The sequence below is a fragment of the Juglans regia genome, chromosome 4, assembly GCF_001411555.2.
Source record: "Juglans regia cultivar Chandler chromosome 4, Walnut 2.0, whole genome shotgun sequence".
NCBI lineage: Eukaryota > Viridiplantae > Streptophyta > Magnoliopsida > Fagales > Juglandaceae > Juglans > Juglans regia.
Genome location: NC_049904.1, coordinates 32,003,265 through 32,017,622, shown reverse-complemented (window position 1 = coordinate 32,017,622; position 14,358 = coordinate 32,003,265). Strand labels below are relative to the sequence as shown.

At 34.6% G+C, this 14,358-nt stretch overlaps 1 protein-coding gene across 1 annotated transcript; it reads right to left on the bottom strand.

Moving 5' to 3' along the window:
* Positions 1 to 382: 382 nt before the first annotated feature.
* Positions 383 to 7,700, bottom strand: LOC108984380 (1-acyl-sn-glycerol-3-phosphate acyltransferase 2). The gene is made up of 11 exons (XM_018956307.2): positions 7,509 to 7,700; positions 6,690 to 6,812; positions 6,158 to 6,197; positions 5,979 to 6,052; positions 5,488 to 5,547; positions 4,717 to 4,794; positions 4,382 to 4,540; positions 3,795 to 3,920; positions 1,263 to 1,355; positions 989 to 1,075; positions 383 to 855 (listed from the first exon to the last, which is right to left on the bottom strand). Exons 1-11 carry the CDS (start codon positions 7,587 to 7,589, stop codon positions 622 to 624), a joined length of 1,155 nt encoding a protein of 384 aa, XP_018811852.1. The 5' UTR covers positions 7,590 to 7,700; the 3' UTR covers positions 383 to 621.
* Between the last annotated feature and the right edge of the window lie 6,658 nt (positions 7,701 to 14,358).

Here is a 14,358-nt window from a genome sequence, read left to right as displayed (position 1 = left end):
TGAATTATTTAAATTACATTTGACGTGACGAAGTGTCCATTAAATCAGCCAATCACAAAAGTATCGTCCATTATCATGTAACATCCGAATTTCATCCACGTAGAGCGTTCCACAATCATATTGAGTAATGTTAAATACAATCATGTGTTCTGTAAGCGGCGCGCACTCCTTTTGAAAAAGAATGAAATACACCATAAAAAATTAGTTTTTTCATATGGATTACATATTTACTCACTTTTTTAAAAAAGAGTGCAGCGCTTGGACATTCTATGACTGTAAATATCAATTATCATACATATTATATCGCAATACTGGTTTGTTATTGAACCTTTCGTTCTAAATGGGGCTTATCAAGCAGGAAAAAGAAAGAAAGGAAAAAACATTGTCGCAGGTCAAAAACTGAGTGCCACAATCATCTTAGAGAGTCCACAGAATTACCATAATTGACCAGCCGAATGATGAAATTATGAATTGGTATATTCATGCATGCCATGTTATACAAAAAATTAAAAAAAAAAAACACAACAAAACAAAAACAAAGACACACTTCTTAGAGGATTAAAATGGAAACATACCAAAAGGTAAGACACACCTACGAGTATGATAAGCTCATCCAGTGAGTTAGTGCTGTTTGTCTGCCAGATGTTCTTTCATATTCTTGGACTTCACTGGAGCGATCTTGGAAGGGGTAGAGCGCTCTGATTGCGAGAACCGGATCAAGATGTGCATAAGGAAAGTAACAAAGGCCAAACCGAATGCCAAAAGTGCAATGCCCTTCCACGAGTATAGAAGTGAAGACCATTGGAGGAACTTCAGAGCCCCAAATATAAGCAGACACGCCCAAGAGGTAACAACCTGTTCAAGCATGAATAAGTTAATTACTGTTATTCCGAAAAAAAAACCTTGCAACAGCAGAACAGCAAAACAACCACCACCAAGGTTAAGACGGAGTCATGCGTCAGCTGTTTTGTTAGAACAAATATCTCACCAAAAGAGACTTTATCGGCCGACCAGTATCCTGCAATTCTTGATCACTGAAGGTGTCCTCAGCAATATGTTTATCCAATAATGCATCCTGGTAGGCCAAAAGCAAACACCTAGATAAGCACAAGAAAACTGATAAAAAGTACTGCACACAAAACGAGGTAAATTAGCTGTATATTTAGGCGGCGTCGAGAATAGTCTCTCCATAATAAACATTTCAGATTTGCATAATTGTGATACCACATTAACAAAACACTGAAAGAAAGCATAGTATGCACCTTGGCGACAAACAAATCTTTGCACCATTGTGAAACATCATCATCTGTTTCAGGCATGTCTTTCATCAAATGCCGTTTAATATGCACGTGCATCTGCAGTAGTCAGCCGTACATGTTTTTCATTACATGAACCAACCAAATATAGTGAAGCATAGCAAAAGCTTCTAGAATCTTAACCGCAAAATTTAACAACAGAAAAGTATGAATATTTGAGGAAAATGTGGAAGCTCTCTCTCTCTCTCTCCACCTTCTGCTGGTTCTTCTCTCTAACCCTTTTAGATCTTATCTCCTCTCTCCTGTCCTTTATCAACCTCCAATCTTCTCTATCCTTGTCCCTTAGGTTGCATTTGGATGTTGAGGTGATCTCAGATGATCTGAGTTGATTTGTAAATAGTAATATTTGTAGATCCTATTGAGATGTGTTTGAATGCAAATAGGTTTGAGATATGTGCTTGAATGTAAGTAAGTTGAGATGGGTTTAACTTTTTTAATGGGAAGTTCAAAAAGTAGTGGATCCCATCAATGATAGATTTGAGATGGGTTGAAATCACTTTAACAACCAAACATAGCCTTAGCATTCTTCTTTCCCCAATCTTTGCCATAAACAATCATAACAATAACTGACAGCTCCAGACTTGCACCTGAACCGATATGCTCATTCATTTTAACAAGAAAACGTGAGAGAATTTGAAAAAATCAAAAACCTCTCCACTTCAAAACCCTTATTACATTCTTTGCCATAAACAAAGTGCTCTTGAGGCATAAATAACGCCCTAAAATTCACCAATCGGGCAAAATGTGCTCTTGGAAACGGGTGAATTTATTGAAAGGGGGTCATCTCACTCTTATCAAGAGCACCTTTACTAATCTCCCCACATATTTCTTATCTTTGTTTCCTATACCTGTAGGGGTGGTGAATAGGATCGAGAAACTCTTTAGGACATTCTTATGGGGGGTTTGGGAGAGGAGAAGAAGTTTCTTTTGGTTAGTTGGAAGACAATATGTGCCCCAGTTGTTTATGGGGGGTTAGGAGTGTGTAATTTGAAAACTTTTAATAAAGCTCCATTGGGGAAATGGCAATGGAGATATTACTCGGAGGGAGGATCATTGTGGAAGGAGATTATAGATGCTAGATATGGTGTTACTTGGGGTGGTTGGTGTTCCAATAAAATGAGCGGGGGATATTGAGTGGGTTTATGGAAGTTTATATGGGCGGGCTGGCCTTGTTTCAAAAAACACATTCGTTTTGTAGCCGGTGAGGGTAGTCGTATAAATTTCTGGCAAGACGTGTGGTGTGGTGATCATGCATTGGAAAGGGCTTTTCCGGCTATCTATCGTATTGAAGCTAATAGGGAGGCCTTAGTGGCGGATATGCGGCCATTTGTTCATGGTTCTCATCAGTGGAATATTCTTTTTAATAGGGATTTTCATGATTGAGAATTATCTATTGTCTCAGATTGTTTCAGTCTATTATATTCCATGGGGACTCCTTTGGCACAGTGTGATAGTTTGAAGTGGAGGTCTAGTTAGCACAAAAAATGTATTGTTAAGGCGTATTATAACATTTTTGTTACATAGGACCATAATCCATTTCCCTGGAAGAATATTTGGAGGTCTCGTGTGCCTTCTAAAGTAGCCTTTTTTGTATGGAACGTTGCTCTTGGAAAGATCTTGACTACGGACAATCTGCGGGGGAGAGGATGTGTACTGATGGATTGGTGTTGCATGTGTAAGAAGAATGGAGAATCTGTGGACCATCTCTTACTACATTGTGAAGCAACAAGGGTATTGTGGGATGAGATCTTTCAAAGGGTTGATGTTGCTTGGGTTATACCTCTGAGGGTGGTGGATTTGTTAGGTTGTTGGAGGAAGATGCAAGGCTGTCAGCAAGTGGCAGCAGTGTGAAAGATGATCCCGTTGTGCATCATGTGGTGTATTTGGTCGGAAAGGAATGTACGCTGCTTTGAAGATAAGGAACGCTCATTAATTGAGCTGAAGAAGTTCTTTCTCGACACCTTACTACTTTGGTTTTCCGTTATTGTATTAAACGGGGACAATGTCCATGATTTCTTGTCTTTAATTTCTCATACTTAGAATGTTTTTAGGTGTTCTTCTATATACTTCCTGTGTACATGGCCTATGCCTATTTCATACATATCAATAATATTATTTCTAACTTATCAAAAAAAAAAAAAGATAGTACAAAAAGGCTGCTTCAATGGAGGGTAATCAAATGTCAGTAGAAAATCTGCAGCCTCACAAAAATGAACATAATTGAAATGCAAAGTTATACATCAAGTTCCGGGTCCAAATATGACAGTAGAATGCTGTAGATAAAATAAAACAAATATACCTAGCATGAATGCAAAAGGAAACATTCAAACTCACTTGTTTACAAGCAGAAAACAAAAGAAGAATACAAATTATGTTATGTGGTTTTAATTTATTACCCATCAAAAAAATTATGTTATGTGGTTTTACAAAAACAGAACAAAATGAAAAAAAGAAAACTTACTACTTTAGTTTGCTTACCACAGAAGGCTGCCCTTTAAAGAGTCTTAGCATTGTAGGTGGAGGGGAACTTTTAGGAATAGCCACTGTTATATCATAAATGGCCGGAACAAATGATCGCATATGGCTTACAGCTGAAACAAATCCCTGAAAGCAAGACAATGGATATTAAAGAGCCCATATGAGGGATGTGGCCATGCAAATGAACAATTTACAAGAACAAATCCATTAAGTTTGAAGACTAACATTGATCCCATCCATAAAAAAATAAAACAGAATTATGATGCTACAAGTACAAACTTCATAGTAGAAGTGGAATTATAAAGGGACAAAATAAATATCCAGTAGCTTTGTTATAGCAGTTATCATCTGGTTCCACTTCTTTTCTTAAGAAACCATCTGGTTTTCAAACCAGTCAGTAATCAGTTCAGTTGTTTTCCTTTTTTTTTTTGCCATTCGTTTCCTTTTTTATGGGGGAATTAAAAGTGGGGCAAAGTTAGACGGTGTCGCTGTACAGTGGATGGTGGATGATGATATACCATAAGTCAAAGGAAGAGAAGAAAAAATTAATTTTCAGAAAGTAAAAAAAAAAGAAAGTGCAAAGAGACCTTAGTACGAGGAATCAAAACATTACGAGGAATGGGCAACCCTGATGAGGCTGCATATTCCTGAGCTGCTAAAAGCTTTGCCTGCGTGAAGCGAGTTCCCTCTACAAACAGAGCCAACCAGAAGGGCTGAGGATAGTCCTTTAACCGTTGAAGACCTAACTGCAGACAACCCACAAGATGCAAATGAGATCAAAGCGGTATTGCAATCAGACACACAAACACAAAGAAAGAACGATGTATGTATTTAAAAATGTGTGGGGGAACTTTTGTATATTGAGTTTTTGTGTGCCTGTGTAAGTAGAAACTCAATTACACACACTCAATTACACACGTACCTTTAACGTGCTTTCATCCTTGGCCCAGTTTCTTTCCAGAAAAAGATACTCAGAAAACCACATTGACCAACCTATGACCTGCATAAATTGTATACAGACTTTATCCTCGACATATAAGTAAACGTGTAAGACACTCCTCGCTCAAAACAAGGCCAATAAGAATGCCTTTGCTGGATGACACGTAAAGAGGAACAAGAAAACAGAGAAGAGACTCAAGCCAAAACTCCAAAGAACTTGTACTCGTATTGCATTCCCTTTCCTAGATTAATGCCAGGATATCAACTTTGCTTTCCACTTCCCTCCCATTAGGACATAGAATCATGTATGCTGTATAGCATCTGAATTCCCTAAGTTATCATGCCTGTTGATGGTACAAGAGTAACAATTTTTTTTATAGGTAAAATGGATAAGTACAAGAGTAACAATTAACAATGGTAGTCCAATTTTAACTTGTTAACGTATTTCCAATATTTTTATTTTCATGTTCATCTAATAAGTTAGAATGTAATTTCAATACAAAGATCGATCATAAATTTAAGCTGAACTTTAACCCTCTAGGAGTTGGCTCAAGTAGTAAAAGCCTTGATCTTCGTGGTATGCTCCCTCCAGGTCTAAGGCTCAAACCCTTAGGTGCAAACAATTTCTTCAATAGTCGAATTTGTTCCAAACACCCGGTGCCAATAAAAACAAATAAATAAATTTAAGCTGAACTAAGGACTCAGCAAATTTCATCTCAAGCTCACACGCTGAATTTTCAAGGCAGAAACCTACCGGAAGGGTTTTTGATGATTTCTTCATTACAGCTAACGTGCTGCCAAGGCAACCTGACCGCTGTCATAAATTAATTTCAACAATCAATTAGCCGCATAAAACATAACCATTGAAACCATTGACATCGATATTACTAGTTTTCACATAAAACAGTATGATAGATCGTACTAAGATGCACACTAGAATGATATGTAGGTTTGTGTGGCTTGATAAGTAATAAAAGAATACAAAAAAATGAAGAAAGAATGTGAAGTGAACGAATAAGTAATAACATAACCATTACAAATTCTCTATATAGATAGGCATACATGCATATAAATATGGTTCTATGCTAGATGTTTCTTGTCGAGTATGTATAAGTAAATAAAAGTGACAAGTGTACGTTGGCTATCAATGAGCACTCATGAAGTAAAGCCCACAATATACAAAAATGCACTGGTAGTACACACAAGCATGCATATGATTAGAGTCACTGCATATAAATTATGCACCTGAGCTAAAACCCATCCAATGAGCCAATCAATGTCGCTCCTGTGATTGGATAGAACAAGTGCATGTTCTTTACCTGCAAAAGGATCACAACATGTTCATATCGGTAAGCTACTAGGAATTTTTTGGTACAGAAATACCAAGCACCAAGGGTCTCACTCAACAAGAGTTTTATCCTTACCCATTAATTGAAAGGTTTCATGGTCTGCATAAACTTGGATCTGCAGCCAGAAGGGTTCAGTGATCAAGATTTAATTTTCCAGATGCTCCAACAAAGTAAACCATAAATCCGAATTCACGAGGAATACCTTTCATGTTACCAATTAGGTTCCATCATAGCAGGTTATCATATTAGCAAAATCTCTTTAGAAAAGTATGTTGGGTAGAAATATAAAGAAAAGGGATTACACTTTTCCATTAAATATTCCATTGTATTATCGTGAAAGCAGCTGCATGATTAAGAATTAGAACTCAATCTGCTCATTGTACTATCATGAACACAGTTTCATTATAAAATTTACTATTTGCACGTGTGTTACGAGCAGCTATTAAAATGTATAGTACAAAAGATCTTCAATAATCACATTGTATCATCTAGAACCATGCCATGAATGAGTAAATGATATTACTCTATGAATTTATTATAAATTAACTGAAAGTCTAAAATAGATGTAAGATCAATAAAATTAAATTATAAGGAAGGTGATGGACACCTTAACTCCTGCCCACCAATCGACGAGCCATACAAGCTCCAGCCATAACAATTCTGCGACCACTCTGTTAATCCTTCTGTACGTACTCTTGGACAGTGGCCGAATAAGGACAAAGCAAATTGCCTGAAAAGAAGATTGAAACATTCGTTACATTAACTGATTCAAGTCGTTCCCAACGAACCCCCTCCCTCCATCACAAAGAAAATAACCGAAGAAAGTAAGCGGAGAAAATAAAAAGAAACTGGGTGCACTCATCGAGAGATAAAAAGATTAGCACGACCATTCTGTCAATTGAAGCAAAATAAAAATAAAACAGCGAAAAAGAAAACAAAGTGTGAGACGAGTTTTAAAGGCTAGTTCTATATTCCTGGGGAAAAAAGAAAAAGAAAAAGAGGAATTGTTTTAATAAGCTCAAGTGAGTAGTGGGCTTTATTTGCAAGGTTGGATGTAAAGGAAAGTCAAATATTCAAGATTTCATCTCTTGCGTCTTCCCCCCAGCTTCTAAGAAAAAAAAACAAAGAACAAGAGAACTGAAGCAAGTCTTTAGTCATTGCATATGATAGGGAGCGAGAGAGGGAGAGAGAGGCTCAAATGAAATGAAATTGAAAATAAAAGACCTACAAGGACACTGACGAACCCTACCAAGAACGAGCAACCAACGAAAGAAAATAATAATAAATAAATAAAAGCAAGAAACGAAAAGCTCAAACCCTAAAAAACGAAGCAAAACCGAGGAATCGAACGAATTTCCAGATTAGAGACTACCAAGGTCGAAGAACTTGACGAAAATCAAATCGAAGCCAATTCAGAAAGGAATACCTGAATGAGATTGACGACTAGGCCCGACACGAAGAAGAGGATGCCCAGTGGGACGATGACAGCTGCCGCTGAAATCGCCATGCCCAAACCCCCCCCACACCACCACTCACTCACTGAGGCACAGAAAAAGTATAGAGCGTATATATTTTATGAGAGAGAGAGAGAGAGAGAAACAGAGAGGGAGAAAACTGTAGAAATGATTTGATTTTCTTTTCTATTAATAGAGGAGAAATTGTTTTTTTTTTTTTTTTACCTAAAAGTTAATATTAATTTCTGGAAATATTATATATTTATAACTCGTGATTATCTAATAATTACCGATAAAATTGATAAACCATGTGTAGATCTGGCAACAGGTCGGTTGAAATCCATAGGTATTTATTCCATATTTAATATATATTTAATATATATTTGCTCTAACAATAATTATTATTAAAAATAAAGAAAAATCTTCAAACTTAGCTCTAATTTTAAATTTTCAAACAAAAAAAAAGATAGAATTTAAGAGAGCTTATAACATTTATTGCTATTAATTAACGTGGAAAACCATGTTGAATTTGCAGTAAAGTTGATGCGGGGGCGTGTCCTTTGTGCTTGTACACACGGGAGCATTTGGCCATTAGATAAGAAAGCATTGATATCATGCAAGTTGTGTCCACGCAAGTTGCCACCTATGTCCTCAAATATATTTATTTAATGTCGAGAGAAAGACATAAAAATTATATATATATTTTTTTTAAGAAAATATAAATCACACTCTACTGTGCATAATACACTCTACACACTAAGTGTATTGGGTGAAAAAAAAAAAAAAAACCACAACACTAGTGTGCTGCGGCTATGGGCTGATGCCCAGAAGAGCTCTTTTTTTTTTTATGAGAACCTCTTCAAGACAGGACCTTTCAAACTCATCTCTATAAAATAAATCTCGATTTTATACACTGCACCCTCAAAAATTTATCATACATAAAACTGAGTAAGTACACGTAACCACTCTATTTTCTCTCTTAAAAATTGAAAAATTTAATCAAAATTTACACTTGAGACACACTTAGTGGTCAAATTTGGACGGTATAGTAGCACTACCCATTAGAGTAATGTTATTCTAAATTTCAAAGGCATATACATTACACACAATCTATATCTCGTAATTGAATTTAAAAAATAAATTTTAAAATTTGAATATTCTTATTTAAATGATGTGAATGTCATATATAAATAAGATATGGTATAAAAAATTTAGAATAGCATTATTTATTCTTAGGAAAAGATGGTATACAAATATCTTAATTTAAACGTGAAATAATTTTTTAATTTGTTTTTCTTTTGCCTTGTTGGCCAACTATTTTCTTTAATGGATTTGTCTGAGGAGGTTGCAACAAAACTCAACTACCCGAACAGCTCTCATTACTTGTGGGATGGGACCTGAGATAACTTTCGAATGTACGGTAGAAAAGTGGAGCCCATATGGGCAGGGCAACTTCATGTTTTTCTATCTTCGGAATCGGCTCATAAATTGCCCTCCATTCAAAGAGATCAAATGCATAAATTTTGGTTTAATGGTTTTTTTGATCATTTTCAACTTTGAATTTATATATGAATTCGGACTATTAGTAGTAGTTATTGGCTCCATTTGAATAGTAAAAATATTTTATCTCATCTCATTTTATTATTATAATTTTTTAAAATTTTCACATAAAATATAATAAGTAATTTAACTTTTTTAAATTTCAAAATAATAAGAATATTAAAAACTAATATTCTAACAATAGTTTATTCAACTTTCATCTCAATTTATCTCATCTCAACTCACTATCTAAACAGTACCTAAAAGGTTTATTGAATCATGCGTACTGCTAGGGTGTCACCTAGCAGTGACCGCTGGGCATGCCCCTAAGCAAAATTCACTTTTTTAACCTTTTTCATTTTTCTTATTCATATTTTTTTTAACATTTAACATTTCTAAACATTCTTATAAAATATAAAAAAATATCAATACATTAATAGTCACTTCCTTAATCAGTAAGTACAAAAAATTAAAAATAAATAAATACATAAACGATCAAAATGAGAAGATAAAATGGAAGAGCATAGTAGTATTATTCTTATTGAATTTGCTAGTGGGGCTCATGTATAACTTAAGGGAAGTGATAAGGTTACTATCCACTTATTACATATTTACTACTTATAGTATATTTGAAATTTTTTATTTTTTTATCATTTTATTTTAAATAATTTTTTAACATAAGAAATTAAAAATATATATAATTTTATTAATAGTCACTTTCTTAATCATTAAATAAAATAAAAAAATAGTAAATAAGTAGGAAAAAAATAATAACCTTATAATTATCCATAACTTAAACCCGACTCGGGAAAATACCTGAGGCATCTTATCATCTAGATCTCCCATGTCCAATTCTCAAAAAGTAGGATGATAATAGTCAAGTCCAATAAAAGAAAGAGAAAACCTTGGAACCGGTCCATCCATCTACTCCTAATTAAAAACCCACTAATAATTAAGTGACACGTAACTTTCCACCACAATTATCATGTGAATGCACAACAATAGATTCCCACCAGAGAAGAACATACAAGAGAAAGAGAGATGAAAACTGATCCAGTCTTTAGCATGATCAGAAAATTGCTCCAACCTTTTAATTCATTCTCTCAAACTTCTCTCTCTACCTTCAAAGATTCTCAAATCTCTCCTCCTATGTCCATTCGTGCTAAATCTCTCTCAAAATATCATATTTTGTGGTTTCCGTCTCTACCTTCAATTTTTCTCAAATTCTCACGCATTCATCCTCCAACTTCTTGATTTAAGGAAGAGCCAAAGAGAGCAACCTATAGATTTGAGTTGAGCATTTTTTTGATTTCATGTGCGTGAAAATATGTGGTGTGTGGGAATCATTTGGTGTGGTGTGGTTTTCATAGAGTGCTCACCATTGTGTGTGTTTTTTTTTTTTTTTGTATGAGAAAATTGAAGAAAGAAAGCTTGCGATGGGGTTGTTGGTTTCTTGTGGGCTGTAGGTAACGGTGGCGTTATGGCAGAGGAAGCTTGCGAGATTGTCGTGCATGGGAAGAAATTGTGCTATGTTTTTAAAAAGCAAAAACAGAGGTTTGTTGGGTGGTTGGGACACGGAGTCTGGGCTATTTTCATCTCATGGTGCAACGATTTTATTTTATTTTTTTGTGGCAAGGGGTGGTGACACACGGTGGGACTTTGAGTTGTTATGATGGTGGTTATTCGCTGGGTGGGTTAACGAAGGCTAAACATAGTGCACTAGTTTCTCTCTATGTATGTGTGTGCAATGGCTTCCAGATTCGAGATTGATGTGGAGGGAATATTGTGGGTTCTATCATGGAGGATGAAACTCATAGCGTGGAGGATGGCAGCATAGGAGAAGATATTGAGGATGGTGGAACTGATATTGCTATATTTCTGTTCTATTTTGAGAGTTATACCACGTGAATGAGTCTGTTGTTGGTTTAGTGAAATATCTGACGTGGTAGTAGATGAAAAGGAGGATGTTATATGCACATAATCAGTCGGACTGCTTAGAAGCGGAACTCTAAAAGAAATTGCCTCCTATCACTCTCGTATCCTTCTTGTTCAATGAAAGAAATATATATATATATATATATATATATAAGCTGATATTTTATGGCTTCGAGGTCAAGAGTTCAAGTCAGGACATAAATTGAAACCACTTGTGATAGTAAACCTTGACTTTTGGGTCATGACATGGATATTGAACCAGCTAGATACTTTAGGGGTGTTGTGGTAATAAGCTCGCCCTTGTGACAGTAGCTATGACTCAAATCAAACATTTCGTAGCAGAGAGAGGCTCTTATGATTATGCTCAATGAGGATTGCTATGCTGGTCGCCCTTACCTCTCCTTATTCTTAAAGGAAAAAAAAAAAAAAACAACCTTTTACAAATCAAGATTATTATTTATTTATTTTTTTACATAAACTTCAAAGGAGATTTGGGCACCACCCATTCAAGCACATCATATTAGCTTTAACATATTCTTCAAGGAATTTCTGAAGATCTTCAATTCTTATGTCCACATTTGTTTGCCAAGTCTGAACTTCATGTGCGATTACTTCTTGATTCTAATTGGCTCCTTCGACAGATTGTTGCACTGCCTCCTTCTTTGAAAGTAGCGTTTGATAATACTCTTTTACTTTCGTTATGTTCCTCTTGTATGAAATTAGATAGCCAACTTGTTCTCCGAAACGAGAAACCAAGTATTCTCCAATTTTTCTGACAATCGACACCACAATCTCCATTTATTTTCTTTCTTTCTTTTGTTTGTTTTCTACTTACCAAAAAAAGAAAAGTGAAAAAAAGAAAACAAAAAATTCTAACCAGTAATAAACAAATAAGTTCATTGGGGGTGTCCTGTTTTGAAATATATATATATATATATATATATATATATATATATATATATCAACTTCAAAGAAAGTCTCAATGGTTTTGCAAAATGTCCAAAGTCTAGAAGAAGTACTGCCCACTACTTTTGAACGAGATTTGTATAGAAGTTACAAACTTCTTAGCTCGAAGTCTGAAATTATGCAGTAATCCCACCTACTATATTAATGTTCTCTCCAAATTATATGTTGCCACCCCGATTATTGGTCAGCTACCACGACACAACCTCGCCCGCCAACATGGTTTTTCCTTTGTCCACCACAACGTAAATTAATCATATAATACCAACCCAACGTATTTTTTTTTTTTCCTTGAGTAGGGAGGGGGTTGAACCCAAAACTTCCATTTTAGAAATTTGAGTATTATGTGATCAGGCCATATGCTTTTGGCAGTACCCACCCAACGTTAAGTAAGAGAATTAGACACATAAATTAAAGAGTAATATTAGATAAGTAAAAAAAAAAAACAGAGTTTATTATTAAAAAATAATTTTTTCATGTGAATTATAGATTTAACTATTTTTTCAAAACGAGTATGTAAGATTTACACATTCTAAAAATGTAAATATTATTATTTTAAATTAAATATATTTATTAAACATCAATTTAATGTTGTCCAAAAAAACTCATATATGTAACAATTAATATTATAAAACTTAATTTATAAATTTATCTAAAGAGTAAAGATGTTTTTTCCTCGCCCTAATAATAAAAAAAAAAACCCTACAATCTTTGAATTTTTATGTGAATATACATCTACAAACCATTTTATCGGTTTCGAGCTTTTGGATAATGACTCCCCAATATTTATTCTTTTATTTTTTCTGGCTTAGGATTGTTAACAACGAGAGCATCGAGGTCACATCGATGTTATATGCACGTCCGTCTTGTTCGATAAATACTAGAACACTAGAATAAACCCATACGCTACGATTCAACCCAGCATATATATAAATATATATTTATTATATATATATATATGAAAAATGTTAATATGTCGCCTCATATTGACCGCTCGGTTTGCCCTCTACGTGGCATGCTATTTGGAATGCTACGTTGCATAGTTATATTTTAAAAAAGGAGAAGAAAATGAAAATGAAATGACACTCAGGGGAGGGATTTCATTTGAAAGCAAGAAATTCCTCCATTTGTTACAGGAACGAATTTTCAAGGAGAGAGAAGAAGAAGAATGGCTAGCCAACTCACCAATGCCTTGATCACACATATAATCTCTTCTTCTATCCGTCTCTGATTTTATGAGATAATTTTTCTCCCTCTTAATTTCCCAAGAGCAAATGGCCATATTTGAATATATAGAAAATGAAATCAAGATTGTGTTTGGATGTTGAAGTGAGTTGAGTTGAGATAATAAAATATTATTAGAATATTATTTTTTAATATTATTATTATTTTGAGATTTGAAAAAGTTGAATTATTTATTATATTTTGTGTTGGAATTTGAAAAAATTGTAATGATGAGTTGAGATAAGTTGAGAGTAGTTAACTAACCAAACAAAGTTGGTTGAAAATGGCAACAGCTCTGCCAACAGTAACATCTTTCTCCCATGCCCTCAGAGTCTTAAAGAAATTTCAGGAATCCATCTGATTCCTTGTCCATCTCATTTTCTATGTGATTTTGTGTCAAATCTATGTTCTTTTGTTGTTTTGCTTCAACCGAAATTTTATGGGGTTTCATGATTTTGAGCTGTAACAACCGAGCTTGAGCTAGAGGAGGTATGGACAAAGATTATCTTGTACCTTAGCTTGAGGCCAAAGTTGGACCAGTCATTGGAAGATGTTGTGGCTCGAGATTTTGGCAAAGGGGGTTGTTGGATGAACCTCCAATTTGGTATTGAGTGTGTACCACTTGAGTTAGAGGATTTCATTCTCGAAAAATTATTAAACCAAAAATTTGATCTTGTTAAAGACTACATTTCCCTATTGTTGAGTCACAGAGTAATTTTCTAGTGGTCGACAATGTGAGGGAGGGAGCGAGATGTTAGGCGCTTTCGTGTTTTGTTTCTTGTGTTTTGTTTTTTAATAATTATGGGACATGGCATGAGCAGTAAGATTGAGTGATAATACACAAGCAACACAATAGCATCACCCATATATATATCATGCTAGCAGGCCGCCCAACGTTTATCATTGGGTGTAGTGCTAGTTATAAATTTTTTTTAAAGTATTTTTTTTAACATTTTTAATCATTAAAAAAAATATAATTTTACTAATAATCACTTCATTAATCATTAAATAAAAATAATAAATTAAAAAAATTAAAATACATGAGCAGTAAGTTTGAGGGGCTCCACTAACATTTTCCATATATCATACACCAAGTTGATGTTAGGCTGGTTATCTCCTGCTGACTCAGTATAAATTAATTAAGGTCCGAATATATTACAT